Source organism: Bufo bufo, chromosome 7 (genome assembly GCF_905171765.1).
Source record: "Bufo bufo chromosome 7, aBufBuf1.1, whole genome shotgun sequence".
NCBI lineage: Eukaryota > Metazoa > Chordata > Amphibia > Anura > Bufonidae > Bufo > Bufo bufo.
The window spans coordinates 189,245,716-189,262,806 of record NC_053395.1 but is presented as its reverse complement, the minus strand read 5'-3'; the positions used below and the strand labels follow the sequence as shown (position 1 = coordinate 189,262,806).

General features: G+C 41.7%; 1 protein-coding gene across 2 annotated transcripts in view; it reads right to left on the bottom strand.

Moving 5' to 3' along the window:
* The window catches only part of LRP2 (LDL receptor related protein 2), a 199,830-nt gene that overhangs the window by 89,407 nt on the left and 93,332 nt on the right, over window positions 1-17,091 (bottom strand). For both annotated transcript variants that reach the window (XM_040441900.1, XM_040441901.1), the window contains exons 17-25: window positions 12,797-12,989; window positions 11,557-11,682; window positions 8,573-8,703; window positions 7,173-7,310; window positions 6,755-7,036; window positions 4,532-4,771; window positions 3,641-3,760; window positions 3,440-3,556; window positions 2,682-3,059 (exon numbers count right to left, since the gene is read on the bottom strand). In XM_040441900.1, coding sequence (XP_040297834.1) covers window positions 2,682-3,059; window positions 3,440-3,556; window positions 3,641-3,760; window positions 4,532-4,771; window positions 6,755-7,036; window positions 7,173-7,310; window positions 8,573-8,703; window positions 11,557-11,682; window positions 12,797-12,989 — 1,725 coding nt within the window. The remainder of the gene's footprint in view (window positions 1-2,681; window positions 3,060-3,439; window positions 3,557-3,640; window positions 3,761-4,531; window positions 4,772-6,754; window positions 7,037-7,172; window positions 7,311-8,572; window positions 8,704-11,556; window positions 11,683-12,796; window positions 12,990-17,091) is intronic.

Sequence of the window (17,091 nt, the reverse complement as noted above, 5' to 3'; positions counted from 1 at the left end):
TTCCTACTCCCCTGTATCTGCCCCCTTGTGTAAAATTGGCCATACACTTGCCAAAAATAGCTGAGCATGCTCACTTGGCAATTTTCTGAACTCCCATGAAAGTTAATGAAGAGAGCCACACCATTCGGTCGGGTTGCAATGTGTGGCTCCATTCTCGAGACAGGTGCAAGTATAAGAGGTGGGACCCACAGCTATCGGCCACTTACAGCATATCCTGTTACGCCATAAATATTCAGATGGGAATAACCCTTTAAGTCAGCAAGTACTAGAGGGCAGATTGGAAGAGAGTAGGACTGCAGAATAAGACTAAACGGTATACGCATAGGAGCTGTAGAAATAAAATGGGAGAACATTTTCCAAAGACTACTCACAAAGTTGAATTATTTTCAACTGAATTAAAGCAATTAAACGTGGTTGCAAAACTTAAAAAAAACCTTAAAACATAACCCTCAGCATTTATTAGAAGCAATTTCCACTCCAATAGTAAAATAGTTTGTCATAGCAAATTTGAATATAGAACATGGGCAAAAGTTTTTACTTGGTTCTTTTACTTTTTTTATTTATAGAGGTTGCCATATCTGCAAAAAGTGGCAACGGGAAGTGAATCAGAAACTATCAGATACATAATGACATGTAAAAGTAACACAAAAGTGACAATTTACAATGAAGCTAAAGCAAAGAGGACAAACAGTCTGTTGTAACTTCCTGTTGCACTTTTTGCAAAAGCAGAAAAAGGCCAGTAGAGAAGTTTTATTCTGTAATTACTTTCTAGGAGGCAAGCAAGCATTGGAAAGCCACATATGGCCCAGAGTCTGCCAGCAGAACAGCCCTGGAGTACCATCTGTTATCCATAGTATACGGTAATAAGTCAGCTACTTTCATGCAAAAGAATACACCAGCACGTATACATACAGTACTGTGCAAAAGATTTAGGGAGGCGTGGGGGGAAAATGATGCAAAGTAAGAAATATTTATAATAATTTTTTTTCAATTGACAGAGAGCAAATTGAATGAACAAAAATGAAATTGTCACGGGTAATGGGGAAGGGGAAAACACAAGGTATACACAAATGAAATAGACAACAGTCTAGGCCTCAAAAGCTAAGGAAGAGGGATGGTGACTTCCTAGTAATCCCTAGGCCTTTCTCTAACTCCTGCCAGTATGAGCAGATCCTGATGGTGGAAATGCTCATACGCCGGATACCTATGCCCTGCTAAAACTGACGATCCCTAGGATAGGTAGCGGGAAAAGAGACAGCTGGTTCTTTCCCAGATGAAGAAACCCGCATCTCCCTGAGGCTTAGAACCAAAACACACCAAAGAACAACAAACAAAAAAGGCAACTAGTACTTAGCTTAGAGATGTAGGGAGAAGCAGGAGATCCAAGACAAACAAGCTCAAGCAACTCCAAGAGGAAATATCAACCGCATGGTCAGCAGTGTGAGGCGGACCTAAATAGAGCCTCATCACTGATAACAAGCAGTCTCACGTGCAGCAAGTCTATCCGATCTTCTCACCCCTGTCACAAGAGGGACCATGACAGAAATCTAAATCCAATGAATATTTGGTGTGACCAGACATCTTGGAGAACTAACCACAGATCTTCTGTGGATGTAGGCTTGCTGAAATCCTTCTGTCTCTTCATGTAATCCCAGAGAGACCATATGATGTTGAGATTAGGGCTATATGGGGGGGCCATATCATCACTCCCAGGACCACCTGTTATTCTTTATGCTGAAGATAGCTTGCAATGACATTGGCTATATGTTTTGGGTCGTTGTCCTGCTGCAAAATAAATTTCGAGCCAACCAATACCTCCCTGATGGTATTGCATGGTGGATAAGCCTCTGTCTTTATTTCTCAGCATTGAGGACACCAATAAGGTGTTTGGAACAATCTCCCTGGCGAGTTCCTTCAAACATACCTAAAATTATTAATGGTGTGGCCAACGGTGGTAACACCAAATATTGATTGGATTTAGATTCCACTTGTTCATTCACTTTGCATTTGAAGGCATTCTTACTTTGCAGCATTTTTCCCACACTGCCTGAAGAGAATTAAAAAAATGATTCATAGTATCCAAGTGAATGGAGTCGAACTGTGATACCAGTGGTGCTGGACAAGAGTGTTGCTATTTTGTGAGAAAAGTGTAGGTCCCTTTCTCTAATCCAAGACAACCCATTTGATCATAGACCCAAGTCCTTCATTCTTGAAATCATAGTAAGCAGCATTGATTTTTAATCCTAGATGCATTACTAGGCATTAAGAAACAAATCACATTAATTTGTAGAAATTCACAGTACCTGGCTGTGGCTCATCTGATAATTTGCGATTTCAAAGAAAGAAAGAAAAAAGTGAAAAAATTAATTAAGAATCAAGGGTGAATCATGCACATTTGATTAATTAACATTTGATTAATTCATGTTGCTGATTAAAAGAAGATAATTAATATAATCTTTAGAAGAAAGATGCCTTAGAAAACATCATTTTGTACAGCTAGCCATGGATAATAATCCAAGCATGATCATGTATTAGATGCAGTTAGATAAATTATCATCAACCCAGTGAAATGTTCTTTCGATGATTGAGGATTCTGGTGGAACATTAAGAAGAACCTCCAGAAAAAAATTAAATAAAGAACATACCAAACACAAGATGACAGACATCAACTACACACTTACTGCAAAGAGGAGACTCATCTGCCCCATTGGGACAGTCTGGCGTGTTATCACATACTTTGCTGATGTTCACACATACGCTTAGGCCTGGGCACTGCCACTGCCAGCTGGGACAGCGGAATGGTGGAGTTGGGCAGTCTTTTTCATCACTCATGTCTCGACAGTCATTGTCTCCATCGCAAATCCAGGAACGATAGATACAGTTTCCATTGTCACATTGAAATTGGGAGGGAGAGCATGTTCTAACCACACAACTCTGGTGTTCATCAGAACCATCCACACAGTCTGGATGTACATCACATTCCCAGTTTGAAGGGATACATGACCCATCTGACTGGCACTGAAATTCATGCTGATGGCACATTCCTGCGGGTCGAGTTGCTGAAATGATAAAAATAAGGTTCATTAATTACATATCCAAACTCATCATCTTTGAAGTTTCAGAGAAGACAAGCCATCACATAGATGGACATGGGGCATGTTTGTTACAAATAGAGTGAAACCTCTCCAAAAGACTTATTGACTGAGAGGAACACTTCTGATCTAGGTCTGATTTTTGTAACATTCTATTTGCTTAAACTGTATATACACTATAGATATTGTCCCTCTTCATTGAGTGGACCATACTAGGGTACATCTAGTCCGACAAAATGGTTTGGGGATAGGTCAGGCATGTATAATTTCCAAAATGGTGACCCTTTTTTGCACCACTTTTTTGCAAGGAGAAAGCTTGTAGCGTACTTCTCGGTGAGTTTACTTACGACAGTTTGTTTCATCAGAATGATCATTGCAGTCAAACACTCCATCGCACTGCTTATAGCTGCTGATGCACTGGATACCATTTGCACATGCAAACTGCAAGGCTGTGCAGTTGTAAACTAGGCGAGAGCAAAATATTTACTGTAGATAAAATATCTATCACGCTCAGCACAAAGCATTGATTGATTATTGCTGGCACTTACTGCAGTCTTTTTCATCGGAACCATCAACGCAGTCTTTGTCACCATCACACACATAAGATGGGTCGATACAGCGATGATCTGGACATTGGAATTGGCCTGGCTCACACGTATTGGTGAAGTCTTCAAACACGGATAAAAAATCAAGATGCGTTAAACAACAAAGGAGTCTCATGTCATAGGAGTCTCATGTTATAGGAATTTCATATCACAGGAGTCTCATGTTAACTAAGGGTGGGTTCACGTCCCGTTTTATGCCTCTGTTTGACGTATTCAAGAGGTGGGACCCGCACCTATCATACAATGGAGGCATATCCTAGCATCATGCCCCCGTTGTCTGAGATGGCAATACCCTTTTAAAGGATTTTTTCAAATTATGGTGTTTAAAAATTGGTACCCATGGTATTCATAAGTTGAATCCCACCCGCTTTAAGCACTGCACTCCAGTTCTTCCTGGTGGTCTTTGTTTCCATGGCTGTGGCATTGGTGTGCCTGTGTACTCCATGTGAGCCAATCACTGGCCTCTGCGGTCTTGTGCCATATACCACTGAGGCCACTGATTGGCTGCAGTGGTTACGTGAGATATACAGGCACATCCACCGCTGCAGCTACGTATACAAAGACTGGAGGGGAAGACTAGAGCAGGTGCTGGAACTCTTTAAGGGTTTATTTCCATATGCACAGGATATTAATGGACAAATGTCTGCGAAACTCCATTCTTTTCTACTGGAGCTATGCAAACAGCCAAACACACTTGCTAGTTGGACATGCACCTATCAGCCTTTTATAGCATATCCTGTGGATATTTCTTACATATATATAATGGGAATAATCCTTAACTACACTGTAATAAATTGCAAATAAAACAACTAAGGAACAACACAGAACACTTACTGCAGTTCAGTTCATCCGATCCATCTCCGCAGTCATTATCTGTGTCACACAGCCAGGTCCTTGGGATGCAGTGGTTGTTATTACAGGTGTATGAGGTGGCAGGACATGACCGAGGACCTTGAGTTGGACAATTCTGTTCATCGCTCCCATCAAGACAGTCATTGTGTTTGTCACAACGCCAGTTCTGGGGGATGCATTGCCCATTGCGGCACGTAAATGCTCTGGAGGAACATGTATTGTCTGTTGGAAAGCATAAGCATACCCTCATCAATTTCATGACATTCATGGCACTAAATGTCCTGATGACATAAATGGACAAAATATTATGATCAAATGGAACTCTGTGAAGTTCTTCTGATACATAGGGTAATATAAAATAAGGTAATTGTATATGTGCTCAAATAATTGAGCGGTAGGGAGTTAGTTAACATTAGATGCAATAATGTGCAATATTGCACTTTGAGCTACTGTGATAGCTTATAGGCTTTAAACTCCTTTGGGGACATTTTTGATGACAGAATTTTACTTATTTTGAGCTAAAATCATTTTTTATTGGTTTTATTAAACATTTTTTGTTCTACAGCTTTCACTTTCAGTTCGTCTGTAGACTATTGCTTTCTACTTTACACTGAATCCGCCAGGGAGCTGCTCTGATGATTCGATGTGTAGCCCTTTACTCTGAAATCCTGACAGCTTATAAACACTCATAGCTAAAATTTTATCTGATTATAGTAAAATTCTTAACTGAAATCAGTGTTTATGAGATGTCAGGAGTTTAGAGATAAGGGCTACACATCAAGCTATCAGAGCAGCTCCTTGGCGGATTCAGTGGAAAGCAGAAAACAATAGTCTGCAGATGCACTAAAACCTGAATGCTGTAGAACAAAAACTGTTGAAAAGTTTAAATGAATGAATATTTTTGAATACTTACTTATGAATATTTTTGCCCAAAATTAGTAAAATGCAATTATAAAAACAAACTGCCCCCAAATTTGTCCATAGCCTTTAAGATTGCTGTGGAGCCTGGCTGTAAACAAATAGTGTTGATCGAGCACGGGTGCTCTGGTGCTCAAGTAGAACACTTTGCAATGCTCGGGTGCTCTACAGAGCACCCGAGCACAATGGAAGTCAATGGGAGAAACCGAGCATTAAACCAGGCACCTTCTGCTCTGAAGAGGGGACGGTGCCAGGTCCCACTGAGGTCTATGCAGAAGATCGTTGTACAGTGAGGGATTCCCCCAGTGTAAGTCCGCGGCTTAGGAGTCCCTGCTCTGACTCCATATATAGAGTCAGTGCTTGGGGATACCCAGTGTATTGAAATCTAATTTAGCCTCTATTTCTGAAAAGTTTCTGCCAGAATTTGAACTGACAACCTTCTACATTAGAGGCAAGGACTTTAACCACTCAGCTATAAAGCTGAATGATAAACTATGTCAGCAGAAGTATCATTTCATATTTCAGTGCAGGTTAAAATGTTGCTGTATAGCATAGTGGTTAAAGTTCTTGGCTCTAATGTAGAAGGTAGTGAGTTCAAATCCCGGCAGAAACGTTTCAGAAATAGAGGCTAGGTTATATTTATATATTTTATATATATATATATATATATATATATATATATATAAAATCATTCTTCTAATATATATAAATACATAATATGTGGGAAATTACTACTGATGTTTTTAGCCATAATATATTTACATATTTTGTAATATATTATATATTCTAATTATATATAAATATATATGTAAATATACTATGGCTAAAAACTTATATATATACATATGTTTAAATTAAATTTAGCCTCTATTTCTAAAAAGTTTCTGCTGGGATTTGAACTCGCAACCTTCTACATTAAAGCCAAGAATCTTAACCACTGCGCTATACAGCTACATGTTAACCTGCATGTATAGGAATTCTGCTGTATAGGAATACTTACTACATGATAAACTACTATGAGGTTTTTCTGACACAGTTTATCATTCAGCTTTATAGCTGAGTGGTTAAAGTCCTTGCCTCTAATGTAGAAGGTTGTGAGTTCAAATGCCGGCAGAAACTTTTCAGAAATAGAGGCTAAATTGGATATAAATACACTGACTCGAGCATCGCACACGATGCTCAAGCCGAACTGGTGTTCCTCCGAGCATGCTCGCTGGACACTACTAACAAAGCAAAGGTTTACCAAACATACTAGACCCTCAATTTAATAGAAACACAAACACTTACTTGGGGATCCACAGCCCTGTTCATCGCTGTTGTCATGACAGTCATCGACACCATCACAGCGGTAATAACCAGGAACACACTTGCCGTTGGAACAGGCAAATGAATAAAGACCACATTGCATTGTTGGGGGTTCATTTGATGGATCTTCCACGCAAGAGACTTGATCAGGACGGAGCCTCAACCCATAGGGGCAGCCACAAACCCTTTGGTAGTTAGGGACCGGGAAACAGAAGTGACTGCAATCTCCGTTTGGATTTGTTGGACGATTGCACTGATTTGACCCTGGAATATCGAGATCACAATGACCTCGTCAGCGGAACATGTATGGACAAGATCAAAGTCAAGATAAAGCAGTGGAAATGTGCTTCTAAGATAATGGTACCAAGTTCTGTACCCATAGGAAACATAACTGACGTACCTATCTGAATGCCGGCATCAAACGATTTCACATGTGCAATATTACTAATTCCTCTGCGAATGATTGTCATTTCTCCGCCATCATATTTCCTGACCCGGACAATGGCCTGCAGCCTCCAGTCAGTTAAGTATGCATAGCCTGGATGAGAAATAGTAATTGTATATACACTCATTTAGCCAAGAAAGGGGTCACTAAATGAATATACTTTATTCTTCTATATTGCATGAGAAATAATAATAACTCGAAAAATGAACTAATTCCCTATATCTTTTGTACACGTAGCATGTCATTGATGTCACCGGGGCATATATAGAGTACAGGGGGCCTAACTCCTACCCACTACCATCCCACAGAACAAGAACTTCCACAGCTGTCTCAAATAGCTCATCTTCTCTGTAGGGAAGAAGTGCAGTGTAGCCCCATTACTGTTACCTAAAGGCAATCATAAGTACAACATTTCTATTACGAGATTTTTCACGTTTATGGTGCCTCATGTCCATTGATAGAATCAAGGGGGAAAAAAGATCAAACAGGGTGGACTTTATTATGTTCCAAATGGTTATACGTGTTAACTGAGTTGTTTGTCAACTATATATCACTGTTACATTGAAACAAACATGCACAGAATATTTTCCTGAAACTTTCCTCATAAAACTAAATGCCGTGTCACTCTGCTCAGCTCCTCCTGCTCTATAACAGGCTGCTTCCAGATTGCGCTGCATCTTCATGGTGACCGGTTCTCTTTAAAGAGGGTCTGTCGGCTATCCTAACATGTCTGATTTATTAAATATTTAAATTATTCACAATGTACGATTCTAGACCAGAGCTGCATTGTGCTGATCCTCTCTTATCCTTCCTGGAAATGTATGAGGAACAGCACAAGGAACCGTTCTAAGAAAAGAAACTCCAGAATGGTTATTTCTTGAGGGATACAAATATTCGCTTAAACTGATATGTGCCGTAATAAGAGCTAAATGGTCCTCTTTAAAGGACATCAGATTTAGTCTTAATATATGTAAATGAGCCTCTATGAGCAATGGGGGCTAGAGGCTCTGCTCTCTGTGCAACTGCCGTGCCCTCTGCACTTTGACAGGACCCGGTGGGATGACATTTTCACTGCATGGTCCTGTCAATCAAAAGTGCAAAGGGTGTGAGAGTTGCAGAGAGAGAGCAGAGCCTCTAGGTGTAATGGAAACCGTGTTGCCCCTAGAGGCTAATTTCTATATATTAAAACATTTTTCTCAGTAATGCGGGCACATATAAACATGGGGCCAACACAGATGTCTATTTAGCTGCCAAGCGCACATGTAACAGGTCAGCCAGCGTCATAGGTACAAATCTGCTGATAGATTCCCTTTAAGGAAGGACTCCTTAGGACCCGCTGCTCTAAGATACCTTACCTCCATAAATAGTGAGGCCAAAGGGATGTGTCATCTGTGTTATTCTGCTAAGAGTTTGTCGGTCAGAGCCATCAAAATTGCTGTGTTCCACTTTATCAAAGAAAGCATCCGCCCAATAGATCCGTAGTGAGCTATTCACAAAATATATTCGTTATTTCATTAAAATAAAAATAACAATACTAATAATTATCTTTATTTCTACAGCCCCAGCATATTCTGCAGCACCTTACAATGGGAGGGTATAGGTACAAACAAAGTCATACATTACAAGCTGGCCACCATCCTGTATCTGTAGGGCTTTTGAGTGCATGGTGTATGGTGGTATCCATTCTTTTGACTCTATGTTTTGCCATTCCTGTATTATTCCTGATAGAAATTTACAAATAAATTGGCAGCAGTCTACAGTAAAGGTACTGCTGGGTGTTACCAGTAAGGGGTGTGTCTTACTCTGTCCAATCAGTGCTGCTGGTGTCACACTGTGCAAAGACACACCCCCAGCTGGTAACACCCATCTGTACCTTTACTGCAAGCTGCTGGCAATTCATTCATAACTTCTAGTAGAGGAATAACACAACATAGAGCCATAACAATAGATTCTCCAGAATTGTTATTACATGGGGAATGCAAGTAGTTAATACAATGGACATGCCTGGAGAGGTGAGCTGCTATTTATTGGAAGGTTGTAGGAAAGGTGATAGGCCTCCCTAAAAAGGCGTTTTTTTAGGGCACACCTAAAACTGTGGTTGTCAGGAGTTAACCTAGTCGACTGGGGTAGTGCATTCTAGAGAACTGGTGCAGCTTGTGAGACCAGGGTGAGAGGTTCGGATTATGGAGGAAGTCAGTTATGAATCATTAGCAGAATGGAGAGCACAGGTAGGGTGGAAGTGGGGTTGAGGGCGGAGATGTAGGGAGGTGCAGCACTCTGGCGAGTTTTGGGGAGAGTGAGCAATTTACATTGAATTCTACACGGTATGGACAACCAGTGCAGTGACTGGCACAAGGTGGACGCATCAGAGTGGCGGATGGACATTTAGATGAGACTACACTTTCTTTGGTTGACATATTCATGAGTACCCTGACATGTGGTTTAATAAATAATAATAATCCTTATTTCTATAGCGCCAACATATTCTGCAGCGCTTTACAGTTCAGGGGTTCATGTACAAACAGTCATAAATAACACAGCAATAGACAAGTCCATAATTACAACAAGAGGAATGAGGGTCCTGCTCGCAAGAGCTTACAATCTATGAGTGAAAAGGGGTGACACAAAAGATAAAAGTGCTTGTTTTGTACAATGCTCCGGCCATCCTGGGAAAATAGGGGAGTAGATATAAAGCTGCATGAACGGTCACCAGCCGATATGTGTAGCCTCTGAGTGCATGGGTGCGGTGGACAGTTTGGTGGAGGATCAGGAGCTGATGATAAATGGGCTATATGTGGAGAGGGGTTAGATCAGGGGATGTGATAGGCCACCCTAAAAAGATGTGTTTTTAGGGAGCACCTAAAACTGTGCACATTGCGATTTAGCCTATTTTCTTGGGATAGGGCATAATACACGAGTGTCTATATTATATAGGTATTGGCCTTTGATTAATGTAGGTTTGTTGTTTTAGTTAGAGGAAGACCAATTAAATTAAATAAAAAAACTGATGGAAATTCATTATTCCCTCTATGCCTGTTTTTGCCATAGAAAAGTCATAAATCCACCGGATTTAAAACTTTTCAATGTCATTGCGACTTTTCTACTTGTAATCGGCATTTTACGGTGCCCTTGCCAAACCCCCTTTTGTAAAATTGGTGAGGGGTGTGCGCAGGGCCATCTTCACGAATAACGACTGAAATCTATGGAAGCTCAGAGCAGCTGTAGATTTCTCTGCCGGAGGAGCCATGTAATTTATGATAAGGTGTACGCCTCATTGTAAATTACATGGCTCCTCCGGCGGTGCAGATACTGGTCTGGATGAATCAGGGCCGTAAAATTCACACTTAAAACACTGGTAAGATAGTACCTACCTGGTACCAACATCTACGTGGCAGTTTTTCACCCTGGGGGGGGGGGGCAGTTGCCCACTAGACCACTATACTTATAGCCCAAAAGTGTCTTCTAATTATTGGCTCCTTATCTGTTACTGGCAGTGGTGTCACTACAGGGGTACAGAGGATGCACTTGTACCCAAGCCCTGGAGCCTAAAGGAACCCAAAAGTGTCTTCTGCTCCATATAAGTAGACCAGTGGAAAAGATACTGAAAGATCTGAGTGCCGACCAACATGGTTGATTATGCACTGATTCAGGACAGGAGATGTATCACTGTACGATATGTCAAGCTAGACAGGACTACAGACCACTCTACCTAGAGTTCAGAAAATGTTCTTCAAATAGATGTATATAAGCTAAACCTTCGTATTCCCTCTATTATGTCTTAAAATCTATAATTTACACTTTCTTAGAGTACACATGATTTATATAAAAATAGGTCTGTTATACCCAGACACACTAGTATGACTATAAACTCCCTACTTTTAGAGCCCCATTGGGGACAGTTGGATGCTAATGTCTGTAAAGCGCTGCGGAATATAGTCGCGCTATAAAAGTGCATAAAATAAATACATAAATACTTTCTTTTGAAAAAAATATTGTGCAAAGATATGCCATGTCTGCACATAATGTTGCCCTATAAAGCGGTAGACCCGTTGACATATGTGACATACCATGACATAAGGCAGCCCTGATAACTGCCATGCAGTAAGGGTTGGTGCCTATTCCTCAAGGCATTGCAGAAAGGAATGGTAATGACTTGTCTTCTGAGCTAAAGGGGCACAGCCCCACCCAATCTCAGCAATATCCTGCCACACAGGGGGACAGCTGGGTATCGGTCCTATTAAAATTAATGATCTTTCGGGGGGGATTGCATATCTAACCTTACATTGCATCCAACGAAATAAACAAAGAAGATCTAAGCTTACGAAAATAAGCAATTTACCTCCAGTCCATTGCCAAACCATTTGGCCATCCAAGAGTTGTATTCACAATTGGCGATGCATGTGATCCATCACACCAAGACCTCATAATTTTAGCGGGTCGGTACCAGTCAGTCCAATAAAGAAACCTACAAAATAGACAAAAGGCAACCAAAGAAATGTAGTGCAAAGCATGTCATGGAAGCTGACTTTTCTATTCTAATACAGGGAACAGCTCTTCGACTAGACCAGGGATCAGCAACCTTCGACACTCCAGCTGCTGTGAAACTACAACTCCCATCATGCAAACATGCTCAGCTGTTCTTCTAACAGCTATAAAAGTGAATTGAGCATTCTGGGAGTTGTAGTTTCAGGACACCTGGAGTGCCAGAGGTTGCTGTCCCTGGACTAGACCATCGTAAAAAGACGGCAGCCAAGCCTAAGTTCTCTTAGTGATTGCTATAAAAAGACATATTGGTGGTCAATAAGGGTTTAAAAAATATATATTCTGGAAGCCGTATTTTTTTGTCCGTGTGTGGAACGGTCTGCTCATGGACAGCTCATGGACCCATACAAGACAAAGGTGCAATTCACACCTCTGTTTTTCAGCTTTTACCCTCGGAGCATACACTACTCTGTTTCGTGTCCCACGGAAAACAGACCTGGAGAGCATTGAAGACAATTGCTACTGACGGTCACCAGGCCCAAGTCCTCCGTGGACATTCGGACCACAGGGCCACAACGCGGATAATTTTTAACATGGTCATCTGAATCAGTCAGTTTATAGTGACATTAATGTAAAACCTAATACTATTTTCTGTATCTGTATGTATGAAGTGAAACAATGCAAGATAAATAAAACAGATTGCATTTCAGCAGGACGACTCCGTTTGCTATCTCAAGTAAAATGTGGAACATTATCTCCAGGCTGGAGACAGAAGCACTTTAAAGTGAATAACAGAGCTGGACAAGGCTGACTCCTCTGGCTTCATGCCAATATACAAAGAAGTGGGGAAAAGGCAGAAGTTCTAACGATAACTTGTCAGCATCTTCCTTTCATGCAGAGCAGCGTATCACCTTACAGTCATCTCGGCGCGTGGTCATCTGCCAGCGGCAGAGGAGAAATAAATAGTTGGAAGCGAAAGATGCAGGATCATGAGAAATACAATGCAACATCCTCTATTAATTCAGTTCTTGATCGGGTTAAAAAAGCACAAGCAGCAAAAGGAGAATAGAAAGTAAATAAAGAAAGGATAGACTTACCCCATCACAGGGTGGACTACGATGGAGCGAGGCTGATTTAAATTCTGAATGATCGCTCTTCGCGACTTATCTACAAGCCTCATGACACTGATGCTTCTATATCTTGGGTCCGTCCAGTAGAGGTTCTTAGAGATCCAGTCATAAGCCAGGTCTTCTACGCCTTCCACCCTATTAGCGGTGAGAATTTCCTTCCCTGATAGAAATCACAGTATTATTTTTTCTTCTTCTCTAATTATTTATATGTTATTTATGTATGTATTATTTCTGCATTATTTATATATTATGTATTATTTATATATTATTTATGTATTACTTTTACATTTTTACTGTAGTGTTTTCACAACCTCATTCAGTGTGGTCTGCTCATGGACAGCTCATGGACCCATAGAGGACAAAGGTGCAATTCACACCTCTGTTTTTCTGCTTTTACCCTCGGGGCATACACTACTTTGGTTCATGTCCCACGAAAAACAGACCCGGAGAGCATTGGAGACAATTGTCTCTGTCAGTCAGCAGCTCCAAGTCCTACATGGTGTTAAATAATATGTGATATAATATTAATTGATATTTAATATAAAGTTTGTATTACACTACACAGTGACACCATTTATAGTAATACACTTGGCAATAGGAGGTCTGTATGGGAACGTCAAGACCTATATTTGAAGTCTACCATATATGACAATGTATAAGCCCATACATTAGTAAAGACACGCCTGTATCTATAGTATAAATGACAGGGACAGACAAGGGGTGGTCTTCTTACACTCACTCTCGAGTCTGTTGGGGGTTGTTGTTTGCTGGAGAAGATGAAGAGAAGACACATGGAGCCTTGAGATGTCACGGCCATGGTTATGACCGTGACTCCTGAACCGCATGCGGTTGTCAGCGGTTTTCATTGGTGTTCAATCACAGGTGAGGACTGTGGTATTGGCCTCACCTGTGGTTGCCGCTGGCAACAGTATGTATGTGGCAGCGTAGCAGGCTGAGCTGTGCCATGCAGCTCGCTACGCTGCGCATGCGGTTTTGTGTGTGATGTGTGGATGTGTGCACTGTGTTTTATGTTATTGTGTGCACGTCTCCTTTAAGTGGTGTTTTCCCTTCCCTGGTGTTGGAAGGGTTAATCCCCTTCCTAGTGTGTGTGATCACTGGGTGTGTCCGACTGTGGGGTGTGGCTTCTTGGCCTATAAAGCCTCATTGCTTTTGTAGGCCTGCAGGTTGCTTCAGCCATGCTTAGCTGAGAGCAGCCTCATGTATTTATTACCTGCCAGTAAGAGCCACCCCTGTGGTCATAAACCTTTATGTCAAAACCTTAATGTCATAACCATATTGTGCTTAAGTTATTTCCAGTTATGTGTGATGTCCGTGTGATGTTTTATATGTCTCCTTTTGTGCAGCTATGGATCTGGGTCCCTGTGTGGGGATGCGTTTATGATCTGCACCCTGCTAACACAGGGATCCAGTCAGCAAGGCTGTGGCAGGTAGGTGGAACTCTAGTTCACCTGCCATATCCATAGAGCTGTTTATGTCTCCCCTTTTCCTGCAGCTTGGCCGTTGAGACTCCTGCTCCTCCGTGTCTAGGAGGAGTGGGCTTGTCTTACTCAGCTCCTAGGTGAGGGTCATCTTGAGGGCCAGCAGGGACTTTTAGGTTCCGGAGCATGGGCCCTCCTACCATCAAGGTTGGCCCATGTAACTAGGAGCTAGGGTCAGGTTAGGGATGCCTTAGGAGGTGACCTGCTCCCTAATCCTGTCTTCATGGCCAAGCAGCCGAAACATCATCGGGCTGCACACGGCTGAGGATTTCTCCCATCCTCAGCCGTGACATGAGAAGAGGATTCCTGACCTTCAACAATGATACTTCAAGGACTATCAATATACACTCATGGACAATAGATTAAGACTTTTCCTAAACTATTTCTGTAAGTAATCAACTCTGAAATCGCATTATTCATTTTTTATATAACTCTTGTTGAATCCTGGTGATGAGTCCTCCAGGTGTTCTTTACTCCAAATAAACATACACTAGATTTGGAGAGGATTACCAAATCAGGGTGATATATTTTTCATATTACACGTGGACATTCGGACCCCAGGGCCACAACATGAATCATTTTTAACATGGTCGTCTGAATCAGTCTTTATAGTGACATTAATGTAAAACATAATATTATTTTCTGAATTTTATCCAGAATTTTATTATTTTCTGACGGTTGTCTTTTAGTTTGTACCGCCTAAAGCTGTGTGCTGCTCCAGTCCATAGTCTCTGGGCACAGTGAGGAATTTTTTTGTCTGTTTGTTTCAGGGGTCATTTTAGTGAGTGGGGGGGGGGGGGGGGGGCTGCGCCAAATATTGACAGGGACTCACCTCATAATGGAGGATTACTACTCTGGGGGCAGACTTATGGAAACTTTACTATTACCACTCAAAGTAGTACTGGACCTGCTGTGCAGACTCCATTTAGGCCCGCACAGTAATAATCTCCTTTTTCAACTTCATAACGACCAAGCGCCGCACATATACGGGCAGTGTCAGACTGAGGACCTAGGTCCCACCCGTACAATTAATTCTGGGGACCCATTGTATAGTTGTATGCACGTGCTAACTTGCTCACACAGCATCAAGATGCTGAAGATGATTGATTACGGAGGTCCCTGTAATTATTTGAAAGTCATCTCAGCCACTTGATGCATCTATAATAATAAACTTGGTATTTTGTTAAATAATCTACCCAGTTTGTTATATGGATGCCAAGGCTGGTTGAGAGATATAATAAAACAAAAAGGAGTCGGGTGAACAGGGATGTAGGACGGCAAAGGAGGGAATAGGATATGAGGCACCAATGGATATTTGCAATGAATGGTAGTGAAAGGTCTAGATGTGATGACTCAAAGGGAATAAGGCAGCTCCCCAAACCGTGAAAATCGGTGCGCACCAGTGAACCGCTGGAATGATAAGAGATAAGAAAGAAAGGCGGTTATACAGTGCTGTTCCAGGTATATCCTGGTAGCACAGTGGGGGCGCCAGAGAGCCAGACACCGGTCTGCAGTATTCAATTATCGTCCAATGCCAGAGTGGTGAACGAAATTAACTCTAAATAGAGTAGTAAGGTAAAAGTGTACCAGGAAGTGAATACAAAGTCTCTACGTGAAAAACAAATAGACAGTATAAAATTAGTAATTGTGCTATAAAATCATATATAAAAGTCCATTATAAGATACCTGGATTGTATTTAAATATACTCAACTTGGTGTATATCAACAAATCGCAGTGTATCTCCTTTATGAGCATAAAATAAGCACTGGCAAAGGACTTACTTTACCGGGGAGGGAAGTATAGGATAAGCACACAACAGCTGTACTTGTACCTCCCCCGCCGAGATCGCCTTGTAATGGTGGATGTGACTTCTACGTCCCCCAAAGGATGACACCGGGGCTCCAAGTTCCAAAGTAGAGGTCTTTAATAAATAAAAATCTCCACGCGTTTCGGTACAGTACCCCTTTATCAAGAGCATGCTTGGCTATTTTCAGCGGCCCAATAGAAATGAATGGAGGGCGGCTGCGCATGCGCAGTGCACTCTCCACCGCTTTCGAGGGGCTCCGTTTAGGAGATAGGTGCGAGTCCTAGTGGTGGGTCCTAGCGATATGCCCCCCATTATCTCAGATGAGACAACCCCTTTAAAGCTCCTGCAATCCAGCAGCAGCAGGATGGGTCCCCGTTTGCACTGACAGCCGGTGACACCCGAGGATGAAGCAGAAGCAGCTTATTATGTCTGTTTTACTCTGTGCATATCGCTCAATGAGCACTACGCAGTGAATAAAGGAAGCGGCTACGCCACTTTCTCTTATGGACCTGGGGATAACGTGATTGCTGGGGGTCTCGCGGGCAGAGCAGATCTGCTGGGTCTTAGCAGCTGTCTGTGTAAAAAGCGGCATGTCCACAGGTTAGGGTGGGTTCACGTCATGTTTTATGCCTGTTTGACGTATACGTTAGAAAAAAAAAAAAGATACAAAAACACAGCACACCACGTTCTTGTATCCTGCAGAGTCCAGTAAAAAAAAAGTATACAATGGCAAAAAATACATATACCTTATTTTTTAGAATGGAACTCTATGGTGAAGGATGCCACTGTATGGCATCAGTCTGAGACATCTGTTTAACGTATACGTTTTTTGTATACGTTAACTGGGTGGGAAAAACGTGATATGAACCCAGCCTTAGGGATGCAATACTTGGCTTTCCCCATGCGCTGGCAACCCACACCCCGCCTCTGCCCCATGAGTGCCATATATCAGAAA